This window comes from Bubalus bubalis, chromosome 8, assembly GCF_019923935.1.
Source record: "Bubalus bubalis isolate 160015118507 breed Murrah chromosome 8, NDDB_SH_1, whole genome shotgun sequence".
Lineage (NCBI taxonomy): Eukaryota > Metazoa > Chordata > Mammalia > Artiodactyla > Bovidae > Bubalus > Bubalus bubalis.
The window spans coordinates 50,360,074-50,377,550 of NC_059164.1; the positions used below are offsets into that span (position 1 = coordinate 50,360,074).

At 38.0% G+C, this 17,477-nt stretch overlaps 1 protein-coding gene across 5 annotated transcripts in view; it reads right to left on the reverse strand.

The window, feature by feature from the left end:
• Nucleotides 1-1,878: 1,878 nt before the first annotated feature.
• The window catches only part of CFTR (CF transmembrane conductance regulator), a 216,851-nt gene continuing 201,252 nt past the window's right edge, over nt 1,879-17,477 (reverse strand). For all 5 annotated transcript variants that reach the window (XM_025291139.3, XM_044946628.2, XM_044946629.2 and 2 more), the window contains exons 24-27: nt 16,046-16,135; nt 5,731-5,903; nt 4,983-5,088; nt 1,879-3,600 (exon numbers count right to left, since the gene is read on the reverse strand). In XM_025291139.3, the coding sequence (XP_025146924.3) occupies nt 3,400-3,600; nt 4,983-5,088; nt 5,731-5,903; nt 16,046-16,135 (570 nt within the window). In that variant the 3' untranslated portion in view covers nt 1,879-3,399. The remainder of the gene's footprint in view (nt 3,601-4,982; nt 5,089-5,730; nt 5,904-16,045; nt 16,136-17,477) is intronic.

The window sequence follows — 17,477 nt, forward strand, 5'->3', positions numbered from 1 at the left end:
AAGCTAAGTTTCCATTGACAAATGTATGGAGAAGCAAAATGTCATATATATGCTTTGGGTTGGCCAAAAAGTTTGTTTGGGTTTTTCTATAGATTGGCTCTCTAGTAATGCTTAGTTGTCCTTAACTTCATTTGAAAAAATGTTAAGATTGTATTGCTTCAGCTGTCCTATCAGTGTGCAGTAAAAAAAAAAAAAAAAAAACTTACTATAATTGGTGAATTTTTGAGTAGCCATTTTAATATTGAAGATGGAAGAAAAAAGCAATATTTTTAGCATATTATGCTTTATTATTTCAAGAAAGGTAAAAAACACAACTGAAACACAAAGAAAGATTAGTGCAGTCTACGGAGATGGTGCCGTGACTGGTCGAACATGGCTGAAGTGGTTTGTGAAGTTTTGTGCTGGAGATTTCTTGTTGGATGATGCTCCACAGTTGAGTAGACCAGTTGAAGCTGACAGTGATCAAATTGAGACAGTGAGATCGACATTATGGCACACAGGAGATAGCCAACATACTCAAAATATCCAAATCAAGCACTGAAAATCTTGTGCACCAGCTTGGTTATGTTCATCACTTTGATGTTTGGGTCTCACATAAGTTAAGTGAAAAAACCTTCTTGCCCATATTTCCATATGCTATTCTCTACTTAAATGTAACAAAAGATTCCTTTGAAAAACAATCTGTGATGGGGGATGAAAAATGGATACTGTACAATAATGTGGAACAGCAGAGATCATGGGGCAAAATGAACCACCACCAAACACAACAAAGGCCAGTCTTCATCCAAAGAAGGTGATCCCAAAGAAGGGATTGGAAGGGAGTCTTCTATAATGAGTTCCTTTGGAAAACAAAACTATTAACTCCAACAGGTACTGTTCCCAATTAGACAAACTGAAAGCAGCATTCAACATAAAGCATCTGGAATTAGTCAACAGAAAACACATACCCTTCTACCAGGAAGAAGATACTAGACTGCATGTTTCTTTGACAACCAGACAAAAACTGTTACAGCTTGACTGGGAATCTGTATTCATCCACTGTATTCATCAGACATTGTATCTTCAGATTTCCATTTATTTTGGTCTTTATTCAATTCTCTTAATGGAAAAAAAATTTCAATTCCCTGGAAGACTGTAAAAGGCACCTGGAATAGTTCTTTGCTCAAAAAGATAAAACATTTTGGGAAGATGGAATAATGAAGTTGCCTGAAAAATGGCAGAAGGTAATAGAATGAAACGGTGAATACACTGTTCAATACAGTTCTTGGTGAAAATGAAAAAAATGTGTCTTATTTTTACTTAAAACTGAAGAAAGTTTTTTTCTTTTTGGCCAACCCAGTAACCTACAATGGAATATTAATCAGCCTTTAAAATTCTGACATATGCTACAACATGACTAACCCTGCTGAAGACATTGTAAGTGAAATATGCCAGCCATAAAATGACAAATACTAATGATTCCACTCATATGAAGTACTCAGAGTAGTTAAATTCAGAGAGACCAAAGATAGAATGGTAGCTGCCAGGAGCTGAGAGAAAAGATAAATAGGGAGTTAGGTTTAATGGTTACAGAGCTTCAGTTTTGCAAAATGAAAACATTTCTGTGAATGGATCATGATGATGATTTCCAACAATGTGAACATACTTAGTTACTGAACTGTACATTGAGAAATGGTTTTAAAATAGTAAATTTTAGCTTATGTATATTTCACCACAATTTAAAAACAGAAATAACATTTTAGACTATCTTACTGCACTTGGGATTCTCAAGAAGCTTTATCTAAAAGAAAGATGAATATTCTGTGTTCCATGATCGTTAGAGACTGAAGTAAGAGATCAATGAGACACGACTAATGAACACACCTGAAAACAGCCAAGTTTCACACAAATACATGGATTTTATTGACACGTGATATTCCCTTTCCATAATAAATAGAATGCAATCTTAATGGTTAGTCTGGAGTTGAGAAGGCAGTGTATTCTTGATAGGGGTGGTCAGATTTTGTGGTACCATTTTTTTAGAACTGCATCTAAGACAGAACCAGCATGTGGGCTGGGAATCACACAGGTTGTGCAGCAACATAATACATAGACCCTGGTCAACAGCCCCTCAATATTCCCCCAAGGTTTCCTCCCATCCCAGTTTTAATGTAATGTATCATAAAAATAGCTAGTGCCATAAAAAGTCAACATTTCAAATATAAAAATTCTTTTATACAAATATAATCCATAATATAATCATTCTTAAAATACAGCCATTTATATATGTTTGAAACATTATTAAAATAAATATTTCCTAGAGAAAATTTCATTTGCATCACAAAACTATAAAACAGAAGAATATAAAATTCACGATTGACTCTACAGTGTTCAGTGTGCCCATTATTTCTCCCGCTCAGTATGTACAGCATGAAGTGCACATAGGTAGCCTGAAAACACACATCACCCTCTCTATACCTAGATCTTTGAATTTCATGTACATCTACTTGGAGTGCCCACGGTCTTTCTGCCTGCACACTCTGTACCTGGAACTTCTGTGTTATGAAGGGTTTTCCTGTACCAATATGCATTAAAGCATTTTTCCAGCCATCCTTCAGTTCAGACATCTTATAAGTTTGCTACTTCCTGGAAGCAGAACCATTCACTGCCACATCAAGGGAGCTATATCTTTGTTCCCTGCATGGGACTATAACAGCCCATAGCCCAATTAAGGGATGTTTTCTGATTGTCTAAATTATTTGGAATTGGGTATTGCTGAACGGTACTAAGCCTGATTTCCAGGACTGGGAAGTTCTGTCTCCTGTCACTAAGATCTTAGTGTCTCCTGACACTTAGATGTTGCATGGTGCATATTTGATGTGCTGTCTTGAGCCTCTCATGGCATTCCATTCCTTGCTTGGAAATAGGACTGTCTGAATCCTTAGTAGGCAATATATCTGTGTTTTTAAACATCATGGAGAGAGTAGAGAAGAAGGTACATAAACTGATACAAGCCACTCAAGTTCCAGTTAGCACTACTTAATTGTATCTCTAAATAGTATAATTACAGTTCTTCTCTACTATTACAAATGAGTAAGTCTGACTAAACAGTAAGCTGAAGAATTAATCTGGCTGACGTTTACAGCCACTTTTTCAGTGACCACCAAAGGGAAAAGTTTTCAGGAAAGGCTGACTGGTGAACACAAGTGGTAAATCTTCACGGATTTGAAGTACCTGTCACACAATTTGACCACTGCCAGGAAGCCATGGATCCGGACCCAAAGGAGTGTCCTTAATTCCTTTTACCCCAATTTTTCCTTCTTTTTTCAAAAAAAATCATTCCTCCTTGTTTTCTGAGGCAGAAACTTTTTCCTTCAACTCCCATGTGTGAACATCCCAGGCAAACGTTTGTTCTGCTCTCTAAAGCTTTGTTTCTTGCACCTCTTCTTCTGTCTCCTCCTTCAGAGCGGCGATGTTGGACCGAGATCTCTGCCTGCTCGAGTTCCGGTGGGGCAAGAGCTTCAAGCGGTCTGCGGGGCTGATGGCCTGCCGGAAGAGGCTCTTTTCGCTCAGCATCCTCTGGATGGAATCATACTGCCGCACCTTGTTCTCCTCTATGACCTAGGGAAGTGGCCATTAGTGAGATCCTGGACAAGGAGGCAGGGCGGGCCACAGTAAGGCAAGAGCGGCACCAGCTCAGAGGAGGAGGAAAGCCAGGAAGAACACAGCATCCAGAGGCTCATGGTTTGAACAGCCAGGGACTGTTCATTTCACTGCTGAGTCCTTTTGCTTTATAGAGCTTCTACCATTTGTGATATTAGCTGTAATTTTCTACTTAGAAGCTGATTTTTTTTAAATTGGTACAGTACTAAACAATGTGCTTCTTCAGAAAACTTTAGAGGAACTAAGTGGGCTTTGAAATCAAGAATTATTTATGTTAGATCCCTATGTATTAACCTTAAAAAGTCCACAGCACCATAATGAGTTGGATGTCTTCAACAGTGGATTTAAAGCTTAATAATTTGGAATTGGTCAGGGTATGCCTGAGTTTGGGCTTTCCTGGTGGCTCAGTCAGTAAAGAATTCACCTGCAATTCAGGAGACCGCCTGCTATAGAGGAGACCCAGGTTTGATCCCTGGGTTGGGAAGATAACCTGGAGAAGGAAATGGCAACCCACCCTAGTATGCTTGCCTGAGAAATTCCATGGACAGAGTAGCCTGGTGGGCTACAGCACCTAGGGTCGCAAAGAGTCAGGCACGACTTAGGGACTCACACATGCGTGAGTTTACTGTGCCTCCTTCACATCTTCAAGCTGAACAAAGAGGTTGCGAGTCAGCCCCCTAATTTGTCACTTGAAGCTTATTAATAATAATGGTAATGACTATCCTTCATTAAGAAAAGCATTTACCTCGAGGAGCCTCAAAATTCTTAATAGAAATGATGTGATATATCATCCCCAGAGTTTCCTTCTGACTAAACCCAAAGGAATTTGTACACATCACTTGAAAGAATCTGTGGCAGTTTGGAAAGCACAAAGAAAAGGTGGTTTGAGAGGCACAAAGATGAGCTCCACATAATGGCTAAAAAATGAAATAAATCTTTTGCCAACTGCATTGAAATCATACATCAGATTGCAAGACAATCCAGGCCTGGCCTGGATCACATCCAAGGGAGATTTAGTTTCTGAAAGCATTGGGACTTAGTCTTTTTTATGACTTAATTCCCAAATAAAAGACTCAATAAGTATAGATATTCTAATTTATTAATGTAACTTAGTGATAAGCTGTTATTTTAGATTTGCTGAATTCCAACCTCCCCTTGTTGCTCAGATCAAAGTGAGAAACTTGGGCAGGTAGGTATTTTGAGTAAAGCTGGATGGTTGTGTGACATATGTTATAAGGAAGAGCTTGTACATTGCTGTGACTTGCAGGAATGATCACATTGAAGATTGTTATCAAGAATCAAAGGAGAGATGAAATCTAAGGTAAATTATAAACACTCACCAAAAATCGTTGACATTCTAACATTGCTTCTATCCTGTGTTCAGAGAGGATTACTGTGCAATTAGCAAATGCTTGTTTTAGGGTTCTTCGAATGATCTGGTATGTTCTAGAAAAAATATATATATATATAACACCACAGAACATTAATAATCTGTCTCTATCCTTGATAACAGACCTAGTGTTCTATCAATTTAATTCTTTAAGTTACTTCTCTTTTCTTGAATCCTTTTAACATAATATTGAGAGACAGAGTCAGCTACAATCAAGTTTCCAACCGTGGCATAGATTCTAAGTTTTCATAAATAAATAGGACAAATATTTGGGAAAAAAATTTCACAAAGTTTGAAAAAAATTTCCCAAATAAATGTTTTTAATTATGTATAATCACTAGTAGTTCTTTGTTTTGTGCTATAAATATTTCCTATGATATAATTGGGATAGTAAGGAAAACCATAAGGATTCAATTACACCTGCGTAACTAAATATTTCACCATGTGATGATAAGGGGGAAGAAATTCTAAAATTCTAAAATTACACTTAGAAGAGAGAACACAGCTCTTAATACTGGGAAATAAGTACCTGTTCTCATGTTAAGTAGTAATTTTTTTATTGGGCAATTATTTTATATCTAGAGGGTGGTCTGCTTGCAGACATGACAGCCTGATGGAAATTTGTGTCAATATGAAATAGGTCTCAATGATTCTTTCTCCTCCCTATATTAGTAAATGACAGGAATTCTGAAACTCACATTGGATCCAAATGAGCACTGGGTTCGTCAAGCAGCAAGATCTTTGCTTTACTGAGAACAGATCTGGCCAAGCACATCAACTGCTTGTGGCCGTGGCTTAGAACACAACCCCCATCCACAAGGACAAAATCAAGCTTCCCAGGAAACTGCTCTATCACAGATCTGAGTCCGACCTGCAGAAAAGAGGAAAAACGCTGTGCTTAGGAGGGATAGTTCACGTACTACAGGGTTAAAAACATTTAAAAGGCTGACAATCTGAAAAGACACACAGGAGTTCTAAAAGTTTAAATTTCATACCAACTCCCCTCCACCACCACCATTCTTGCTACTTGGCTTTAATTGAACAAAAGACTGTATAATCTTGGCAGTTCTAAATCACTGGTCTACAGAATGTTTCAGTTCTGTACTTTGTCTTTCATGAGATTTTCAATGAGTTCCTATTCTGTGTCAGGTCCTGCAATAGGGTTTAAAGAGATGACGACTGGCAAAGTTCAGGGTTTATAAAGATATACACAGATAAGGAAACACAGTTGAAGACACGATAATATAACAATAGATAAAGAAAAGATAATATATACAGAATGCAGTTACTCTATCCTAACAGAGTCTTTTATGCCACCTTCCATTCTCTGCTCTGCCATAATAGAAAATGAAATGTAGCACTAAAAAAATTGGCAAGCCATTGAGGGATGGGATGGGGAGGGAGGTGGGAGGGGGGTTCAGGATGGGGGACACATGTACACCCATGGATGATTCATGTCAATGTATTGCAAAAACCACTACAATATTGTAAAGTAATTAGCTTCTAATTACAATAAATTAACTAATTAATAAAAACAAAAAAACTGACTTTAAGAAAGTGATCAAACTATGAAGTAAAAGTTACCGGATGTAAAATAGTGATATATTGGGAATTCACTGGTGTCCAGTGGTTAGGAAACCAACCTTCTACTGCACAGTACAGCTCCCCTCCTCCACCAAAAAAAAACCAAAAACTAGCAGTGTATAACTGGAGATTTAAAGGTGCCTCGATATTAGGGTAGGATATGAGAATTCTGTTAGGGTCAATGACTTTTTTTTTTAAGCTAGATAGAAAAAAAATAGGTTGAAAGTGCAAATGAGATACAGAAACACATTCTTTCAAAATAAAACAAAACTGAAATCTTGCCTCATCATGCCACTTATTCAAATAAATGTGAACTGGCATACATATTTTTGCCAAGTGTTGCTGAGTGTTTGAGAGCTAAAGAGATACATAAATTATTATATCCTGCCCTTGGGAAGTCTGAGATTTAGTACTGGAAGGTGAGATATGCTCCCACCTACCTGTAATACAGGCAGAAAGAGATAATGGCCTAAGGATGAAGTTAGAGATGGCCCACATCACTGTGTTTTTCAGTAAATATTAACTGTGGGCCCATGATATGTATTGTAGACAATATTCCTTGACTGGATTTCTCATTCAAGCAGCCTCACTCTGTGAGAATTCATCAATGTTTGAAAAGTGTCTGAGATGGCAGGGAATGTAAACACATTAATTAGACAAAGGGGACGACTCTGAGGTATTCTGAAGACTCAAACATAAAGCTAATTTGGGATGTGAATAGCTAGGAATGTGAATGAGGGCTCTGGAGTGAGGAGCTGGAGGACTTGTGTTCTTTCTCTCTTCAGCTTGCGCTTTTCATTGGCTTCAGCCTGTGAACCTGCTACATCTCTCCCTTCTTAGAAATAAAACAAACCCCTCACTTGCCTCCAGCTTTTCCTTTAGCTATTATTTAATATTTACCCTTTGTCATCTAGAAATCTTAAACAAGGAGTGCGCATCTATTGTCTCTACTGCCTGAGACCACAGAACATTTTTTTTTCCCCTTCTTCAAACATCTAGTCCTTGGCTTATGAGAAACCACACCCTCTACAACCATTCCTTCCTATTATCATGTGTAGGTAACTCTCTCTCTTCCTGTCCCTTGAATATTAGTTTTCCTCATTGCCAGCTCTCCAAATACTTCTGCCAAGATCTCATTCATTCTTAAGGTCTTGCCTACCACTGATAAACAAATGATTTTTCACCTCTATCTCCAGCCCCAGGCCTCTTTCAAATACTTCTTAATCTTATTCATTCTCACTAGCCCCAAACTGAATAACAACTGAATCCAGGCCATTATCATCTCTTAAACTTCATACTATAGATCTCAAGTTGATTGGTCACCCCAAAACCCCACATAGTGAAGTTGCTCAGTCGTGTCCGACTCTTTGCCGATCCCATGGACAGTAGCCAACCAGGCTCCTCCATCCATGGGATTTTCCAGGCAAGAGTACTGGAATGGGGTGCCATTTCCTTCTCCACCAAAACCCCACAAGAACCCTTCTAAAATAGAGGTTTGACCCTATTGCTTCTCTGTTTTAAAACCTACAGTGGCTGTTCTGACAGAACAACTGAACTCTCTCATATGGCAGATCCAGCCTTCTCAACCTTCACTTCCAGTAGCACTAAACACACAGCTTCTAGCTCCCTCTACACCTTGACCTTCTCAGGTCTGTGCCGTAGCTTAGCAAGGAGTACCCTTCCAAATACTCCTGATCAGCTTCTAGGTCAGTCAGGCACACAGTCCTAGAAGCATGGGTACGAGTTCCCTTGTTAGACTGTCAGCTTCCTGAGCATAAAGACATGCGCTCAGTGCCCTCGCTGGACTCATTGCCAGCCTCAACACATCCACCCATTTGTTCAACAAATGTGCACTGTGTCCCTAGAATGCTGACCAAACAAGACAAACACAGCTTTGATGAATGATTTTTAAAAATCCAAATTTAAAGACGAATGACAAATGGTAAATGGTGCCAGGTTTAGCTCTGCCACTATAGACCATGACCTAAGACCAGTCACTTCATCTGCATATCTCCGTTTTCTCATTTTTCAGATTCTATAAAATCTCTTTTTAAAAAGTATAAAAGAAGAAGTTTTTTTAACACTGTAAGTCAGTATTTCCTTCAGAAGAATCAGAAATATTGGGGAGTTTTCTAAAAGTCAAATTAAGCATCAAGAAAACTACTGATAAAATACTAGAGCTTGGATGTCACACACAAGTAGCTTTCAGTCTGTACTCCACCACTCCTTTGCTGATGATGTCAACTGTATTACTGGAAGTCTCACCTAGCTCATGGGGAAGATATGGGGAAAATAATAGGATAGACTATAATGAGGATTATAATGGAGATTAAATGAGATAACCTGTGGAAAGATCTGGCCACAAAGTGTATCACAGGGTAAGCACCTAATCCACCCTAACTATTAGTATTGTTAGAACCTGGGGAATTCCAAGTCATAGGCCTGGTCACTGAAACACTTCACAGGTATGACAGCATGATTTGTAAGATTTCCCCTTTGTAAGTTACCGTAGAAAGCAAGTTAACAGGAAGTATTACAATACTAATGATTTACATCATGCCCCTAGAAACAGGGTTAGGATTTTGCTAAGAATGTTTCGCAGTATGTAGTCTCCCTTTTTAGATTCACATCACTCCCACCCTTGTCTATTAAGGCCACACTGGGAAAGCTACTTTAGTGAGTTATACTCTGTACTTTCCTGTGATAAAGGGCTGAACGAAGTCTGTAGTTTTTACCCACATGGAACTTAACACAGTAAACAAGTACCTAAATACATAGCACTGTTAATATTTAGAGAACAAAACTATACAATGAGTAACGGAGAGGCAGACCAATCTAGGGTGCATATGGCCACATTTCTATCTCTCTGATCAACTCCCTACCAAGTATGGTAAAAATCTTTTAAAACCATATTCACTAGAGAAAGGTAAACATAAGTTAGTAAAACTTTAAATTTGAAGTCGGTGAATATTTAACGTATTAATTACCTATTTCCTGCCTGATATGGTAATAGGCTTTAGAGAGAAAATAGGAAGCAAGACAGACTAGTAATTAGTTTTGAAAAGATAACAAAGCTCTTATTACCAATTCCATGTGCCAATAAGAATGGCTTAAATTAACCTCGTGATTTTTTTTTTGTGTGTGTGCTTAGTAATAGATTCCTTAATAGACTCTTAATGGGAGTTGATTAAATTCTAGGTACTATGGCAGACCTGGGAATTCAAAGATGAATAACACCAGGCTCTGCCCTTAAGGAACTCATGGTTCAGATGGGGAGAAAACTAACAAGTGGGAAATTATTGCTCAAAGAGAAAAGTGCTATTGTAAAAGAAAAAAAAAAGACTGAAAGGGAACTTGCTACAGAAATCATATAATTTAATGATCTTTAACGGCAGAATTCTTTAAAAATAAATAATAAAAAAATAAAATAAATAAATAAAATAAATTTATTTTATTTAAAGAATAAATTCTTTAAAAATAAAATAAATAAATATACATGCATATGCACATATATGTGTGTGTGTGTGTGTTTATATTCCATGTTATTTGCACTATTGCCACAAACCATTTTTCAATAGATTAAAAACAAATATAAACTTTAGCTTAGTCTGTCCAAACTAAGGTGAATTTTAAATATATGGAATCTCAACATTTCTAATTATTTTCATTCCAACTTAGCATTGCAAATAACTTAAAGCATCCACAGTTTGTGGATATAAAGAACTTCGGGAAAAAAGCATTTGCCAGCTTTCTGTGGTTGAACTGATAAATCATACATACTTTCAAACTGCTATTTACAAAGAACAAATTTTATTTTGTGACATATCAAACTAAAAAATGTGTTATAGTCTGAAAAGGAAAAGTATTGACTTTTGCAATTGTTGTACTCTGAAATGTTATTATAGAGCAAGAGTTTGTTCTTGTGACAAGGAAACATGAAAAAAAAAATAAGGAAAGTGAAGTGTTGGACTGGGAAGTCCATTGGCAGGTAGTTACAAAGATAGACTCTGTCAGCTCCTTCAGACATTTCTTTTGATACTCTACAGGTTTTCCAGGACAAACTTTCAACCTAAAAGGCCACTATTTCTGCTATTTAGCTTGCTCTCTAAAATAGCTTACCTGACTATTGATGTGTAAAGAAAGAAACTATTTTATAAGCAATCTAAGGAGCAAACAATTACCAAAAAGTCTCCATTCTATCAGTTTGGATAACACTGAGTAACACTGAGACTGAGGTGAAGGAGCTTGAGATGATAGACAACATCAGGGCACCTCACTGTGGGGAAAGAGTCTGTGAACCAGAAACCGAGGGAGGGAGCTGCACCCACCCATCCCAGCCAAGCCCCAGCGTGCTCAGGACAAACAGTGACACCCGTGTGGGTCACAAGGCTGCCCTCACGACACATTACACATGAACAATTTATTTTTTTCATTTACATAAACGAATCAAATCATTCATTCATTCAGTCAGTCCATATTCACTGAACACCATCCACATGCCCCACCCTGCTCTAGGCACTGGAAACACCACAGAGACTCATCCCTGCCCTCGAGGAGCTTACAAGCCCGTGGGGGAAGTGCACAAGTTAAGAGGCGAATCTCTCTCTCATGTGGAAAAAGCTGTGACAGGCATGGAGGTACGGGAGACACCTAGGAGGGGCCCCTCATACCCGGAGCATCAGGGCAGGTTTCTGAGAAGAAGTGAAGTGTAAGTAGAGGCCTGAATGATGAGGGGGGGTTAGGTAGTGAAGGGCTAGCAGAGTGTCCCAGCCACAGAGCATGTGAAAAAGCCTCTGCAGAACAGAGAGCACAAGGTGCCTTAGCGGAACCAAATAAATTCAGTGTAGCTGGATCCTGGTAAGCAGGGGCAGTTGGGGAGGGAGTTTAGAGACAGGCAGAGACAAAATCACATCAACTATGAGCAGTGTGGACTTTGCCTAAAAGGCAATAAGGAGCCATAAGAAGGGGAGAAACAAGCAATCAGATGCAAGGCTGCAAAGGGCAGAATGAACTGTAAGGAGCCAGTAAGAGAGAAAATGGAAAGGGGTCTATTTCAAAAATCCACACAAGAATTAGGAGTGGTGTGAGATGGGGACAGAGAAAAGTGAATATATTCTAGATATTTGCAGGAAACATCCTTGACAGAACGTAATAGGTGGAGACAGGTGGAGAAATTGGGAGTCAAGGATGAGCCCCAGATCTTGGCTTTGGGCAATAAGAAGCTGGTGATGCCATTCACCGAGACTGGAAATGCAGGGCAACTGTGTGGCTGGTGCAGCTAAGAAACTCACTTATGGACATAAGATGCCTGTCCATGCTGAAATGTCAGTGAGGGAGCTCTGGGAACAAGCAGATTTGGGAGTCAGTAGCATAGAGGTGGAGGAGCCTAGTAGGCTGCAGTCCATAGGGTTGCTAAGAATTGGATAAAACTGAGAGTCTTCACTTTCACTTTTCACTTTCATTCATTGGAGAAGGAAATGGCAACCCACTCCAGTGTTCTTGCCTGGAGAATCCCAGGGACGGGGAGCCTGGTGGGCTGCCATCTATGGGGTCGCACAGAGTCGAACACAATTGAAGCAACTTAGCAGCAGCACAGAGGAATTAGTTAGAGCTATGAAGATGCATGATATTTTCCAGGAAGAGTAAGTAAAGTAAGACAACAAATAGGATTCTGTCAAACAGCAACATATAAAAGCTGACCAGATAAAGACCACATGAAAACATGACTATTTGTTCTATACTATAGCTAATGTTCACTGACTGTTACTTGCCAGGCCCTAGGCTGGGCCTCTTATACATACTAGCCTGAAAATTGATAGCAACCCTACCAATTTATTAGTCCACAATGTTAGGGGTCTACTTTTTTTTTCTCTCTCAAGACTCAGCCTCCTTTGAAATTCTCTTGGTCTACACAGCTGGTAGTCAGGGCTCCTAGGTAGAAGATATCTGGTCCTCAGTGGTTTAGGGGTGGGGAATTTAGACTTTCATAGTTCCAGATCATAGACAAAAACTCTTTCTCTCCCTTGGACTTGCTTTAAATTCATCCATTGAATGATAAGGCGTACAATGCCAGGATAAAGGTCTGGGCCTAAGGCACGAAGGGTAAAAGAGCTGCTTCGGCCACCAGTTTTGCTCCCAAGTCTTAGAGCTTGTAACTAGGCATGTTCCTCATGGCTTCACATGATCCAGTCCAGATGTGCAAAGGTTCCACACTGTAGTGTAGGGCCAAATCCAAGGTAGAAATAGAGTATTTCTTGGCCTGACATTGTCTTCATGAGCTCTTTTGATTTCCCTTTCAGGGAAAGGGGAATTACAAAGAAGGTGCTCTTGGGATAAGATTCAAGTGTTTAACTGTCTGCTATAACTCACTTCATTTCCCTCTAGAGAAACGAGTCACACTAAGGTCACAGAGAGGACTGGATGAGATGACATTCAATCCCAGTTTTCCCTGGCCAGTCCTGGTTGACATCTTTCGTCCCAGTCTCCTGTCCAGGTAAATAATGGACACATCCCTGAATGGTCCTATTTGAGCAAAGTGTATGATCAACCGTACAGGATTAAACGCAGAACCCATAACTTGTAAGCCAATGTATTTTCTGCTTCTCTGGGCTTTTGCTGCTTTGTCTGTGCTCTATTCTCAGGCTACTTCAACAAAAATTTATCACTACTCTTCAAATACATGACATTAAAACAAGGACAGCAGCAGTAACTTTATGAACAGCAAATTATTTTAAAAAGACCAGTAAAAAGATATACCTAAATATGAGCTGATCAAATAAAAATCTAAACAGGTAAAATTTTTGCCTTATACTGGCATTTAAACTGCTTATGCTATACCCAGGTCTGCTGCATCCAGAGCCTCTGCCCCAGCGGCAGGCCACTGCTGATCCATACCTCCACAGGAGACACTCATACTCAAAGGCAGGTCTGGCGCAGACTCTGTGGCATCCCCTGGTGAGCCCAAGGTTTTGTTTGAGCCCTCCAAGCATCTCTGGCGGGTATGGGGTTTGATTCTAAATGTAATTTCGTCCCTCCAGCTGTCTTGCTGGATGTGGGGTATCCTTTTTTGGTGGGATCCTTCATTCTCCTGTCAAAGGTTGTTCAGCAGCGAGTTGTAATTTTGGAGTTCACAGAAGAAGATGAGCCCCTGACCTTCTACTCTGCCATTTTGGGTCTATCATTACAGTTGGGTGTTTATGCAGTGAGTTTTGGGGCATGAGGATACATAGATTGTCTGCATGTCTTCAGATTGTTAGATTCTCATAGGAAAAGATTAGATTGTATACTTTTAACAAAGAAAAATGCCCAAAGGATTTTATTTTTATCTTTAGGAAGAAAGGAAGACATTAAAAGGGAATTGTCATTTAAGTCATATTTTCATAGCTAACATAAAGTAATGGTAATTTTGCTATACCATATAAACGTCCTGGTTGAAAATGTATATGCATATACAAACATATTGTAAATGTATATACACATACATATGTAAAATTAGTTTTAGGGATATAGATAGGATAATTTCTTTTTAAAAATATATTCATTGCTTTACATTTTTTCTTTTTGAAAAAAATATGGAAATGGAATTTCAGTTATAACCTTAATTGTATATAAACTTGCTTCATTTATATCTAAATGAATGTTAATTTTTATATAAAATGTTTAAGTGGCTATGTATTTTTTTAATGTTTCCATATATACTTCTGTGAGAACAGAATTTCTGTGATTTTGAGTATTTTTTTTCTGAGAGCTTTTGAAAATTTTCTGGTGGGTAGTTAAATTTGTATACTATAATCAGTAACCAATGTCAGGAGTATTCTCAGTTGCCTATAATATAAATAATGAAAATTTGTTAGAAGTATCATTAGTATATCTTATTTTGTGTAGCAGTTTGGCAATGACAATCAAAATTTGAATATGTAAAACTTTTGAAATGATACAACTTGCTGATGGGATTTTACCTATTACTGTTCTCAAATTCATAAAGAAGAAAATATGTTAGAGATTGTAACATAACTTGAATGTCTAAAATATATATCATTAAAATAAGAATTGTAATGATAAAAAAAATCTTAACCATGTCTTCTAAAACTTTAGACTATTTTTATGACCCTTATTTCCTGTAAATTTTATTGTGACTTGGCAATACTTGCAGATTTTATAAAGTATTCTGTCTTCCTTTCAAAGTTTCTCTCCCACCACATTGTGTTCCTATAGTTCATTCTCTGAAGTCACATCAAAGACGTTAAAATGTGTCACTTGCAATTTAGTTAATGTTTTCTTTAAAAACCCTGTTTGTTCAGTAATAAGGAAACTTTGATAATGAAGACGGTTAATCTAAGTGCATTTTATTAGGGGCATGTTAAGGTTAGACATTCAATGGGTAAGTGTTTAAACTCATGGGCATGTCACAGCTCCTGGAAAGATCCACTCTGAAGGGAGGCAGACAAGGAAAGAAAATTTGGAATAAAAAGATTTCCAAATATGTTGGAAACAGTGTTCTCTAAGAAGGCCTTTGCATCTAACGTTCTTAAGTCCCATAACTGTAGTCAGGCACCATTCAGATCTTTGGACATAAACCTCAAGTTTAATAAACTAGAACAACTTATGTTCTCCTTTCTTAAATACGATGCCTGTATTTCAAGAATTATTAGTTAACAGCTAGAGTGTACATCAAGCAAGCCAAGATTTCCATTTACGCTCTCCACCAACTCTAAATTCCTCTGTATAATACCTTTAATTATAATGAACCACTTGTTCTTTATAAACAGGCTGTTATTTCATTATGATACAGGTTGTTATTCAGGAAGTTAGATTCCATTTCAAACCATGTATTTCCTATGGTGTACTAATGACCTCAAAGAATATAGCATGCCATATCTAGGTCATTTAGTATCATATTTTGCATGGAGACGCTCATGACAAATGCTCCCGAAGGCAGTTGACTCCTGGTGACTTCCAGAGAAGACTGTAGCCACCTGTAGGTCCTCTAAAATTATCATCTCCCTTTTGCTAAACCTGTGCTTTCCAGAGAAGTGTATCATATCAAACCAAAGCTTTGTTCTTGTGCTGGGAAACCTTCAGAACCCAGATGGGGAATAGATGAGAAGGTATGGACAGAAGCTTCTCTGGATTGTGAATAATCCTGGTGTGCTGTAGGTGTCTAGGTCTCTCCTAGTTCATGTCTCAGTGATGCACATTCTGGAGGAAGTCTAAAGTAATGCTGGCCCTGGAGCCTGACTGACCACTGAGAAAAAGTCTAATCCAAAGAGGTGGGTGTTCCAGGAGTATTAGAGTTTTCCATTTGAAATTTATACACACACGTGTACCGACATGCACAAAGGTAAGTAACAAAATGATCTCAGCTATGATAACCAATCTTGTGTGTCTATGAGCAACCCTTTCCAAAACTACTTCAGTTAGCATCCTTACCTCATCTGCAACTTTCCATATTTCTTGATCACTCCACTGTCCATAGGGATCCAAGTTTTTTCTAAATGTTCCAGAAAAGATGAATACTTTCTATAGAAACAAAAAAAAGAGGAAAGCATGAATAACCTAAACATGTTTGTATATTTCCCTTTATTGTGAAATATTCGAAACAGAAAAAATATTTTAAAATAATAAAACATCCATGTACTTAACACTCAGTTTTAATTTAAAAAATTTTTATATTTGCTTGGTATCTTTTTTAAAGAAATAAAATATTACAGCTACATCTGAAACCCCTTGTGAATACTTATCTAACTTCCATGTCCTTAGGATAAAGAAACTGAGATCACTTTAAGTTGTGGGAAATTAAAATGTTTTATTCAGAGCAATATTATTATAAGCAAATATAATATAAAATTAAACAGTTAAAAATTATACTTATGAGAATTTCCCTAGTGGTTCAGTGGTTAAGACTCCATATTTCCACAGCAGGGGACATGAGTCTCATTCCTGGTCAGGGACGTTCCACATACCGTACAGTGTGGCCAAAAAAAAAAAATTATGTTTATGAGTTATAATGAACTTGTTAGAACAAAATTCTTATTTTGTACTGGTATTTTCCTTGGATTTCTTTTATAATCCTACCTTCCTAAGGGATTTTGAAACTGTGTGAATTTACAGACACTCAAACACATATGTTCATATGGTCTATAAACCAAGGCACATGTGTAACTAGACAGGCACAGGAAAGGGTTACAACTTGAAGTCAGTGAAAGAATGAAAATCAAATATTTGTGTAACTGACTGCATGTCACAGAGGGAAGGAGGGCAGACGAGATGGATGGTGCTGAGGTGGCAAATTGGCAATCTCATTTCCTGTTAAGGAACACTGCACAGCCATCGCCCCTGCTTGCTACATCACTGTCTACTTAAGTCTGCCTATATGAATAAAAAAAATTTAAGAAAATCACTGTCTCATTGGGAAATGCAATGACAATAATAATATTTAGGTCTCTCTCTGTATATATGGGTGAACTGAAAAATACTTTTGATGTTAACATTTAGAAAATTTTTTTCTTTACCTTTTTTCTTTTGCCTTTGGTTAATAACACAGTCAAGAGAGCTGCTAACTAAATTTTTTGAATATTTAATTTTCACTAGCTGCTTTAGACTGAGAGAGAATGCTCAGCACCCATCTGATCTGTGAGGAACTACAGAAGGTAAGTTGGCCCCAGATGAATGGTGTCGGTGCCTTGCCATGGCAGTCAAGTTCAAGGATAGTCCTATTGGAGACCTCATTCCCTGGGGCATAATTTATGGCTTAAGGAACAAGGTTGTTGCCAAATATCTCAGGAACCCTCTGCAGAAGGCAACAAGATTATGCTGGTATTTCTTAATTTGCATCAAATCAGTTCCTAAGGGATGCTTCCAC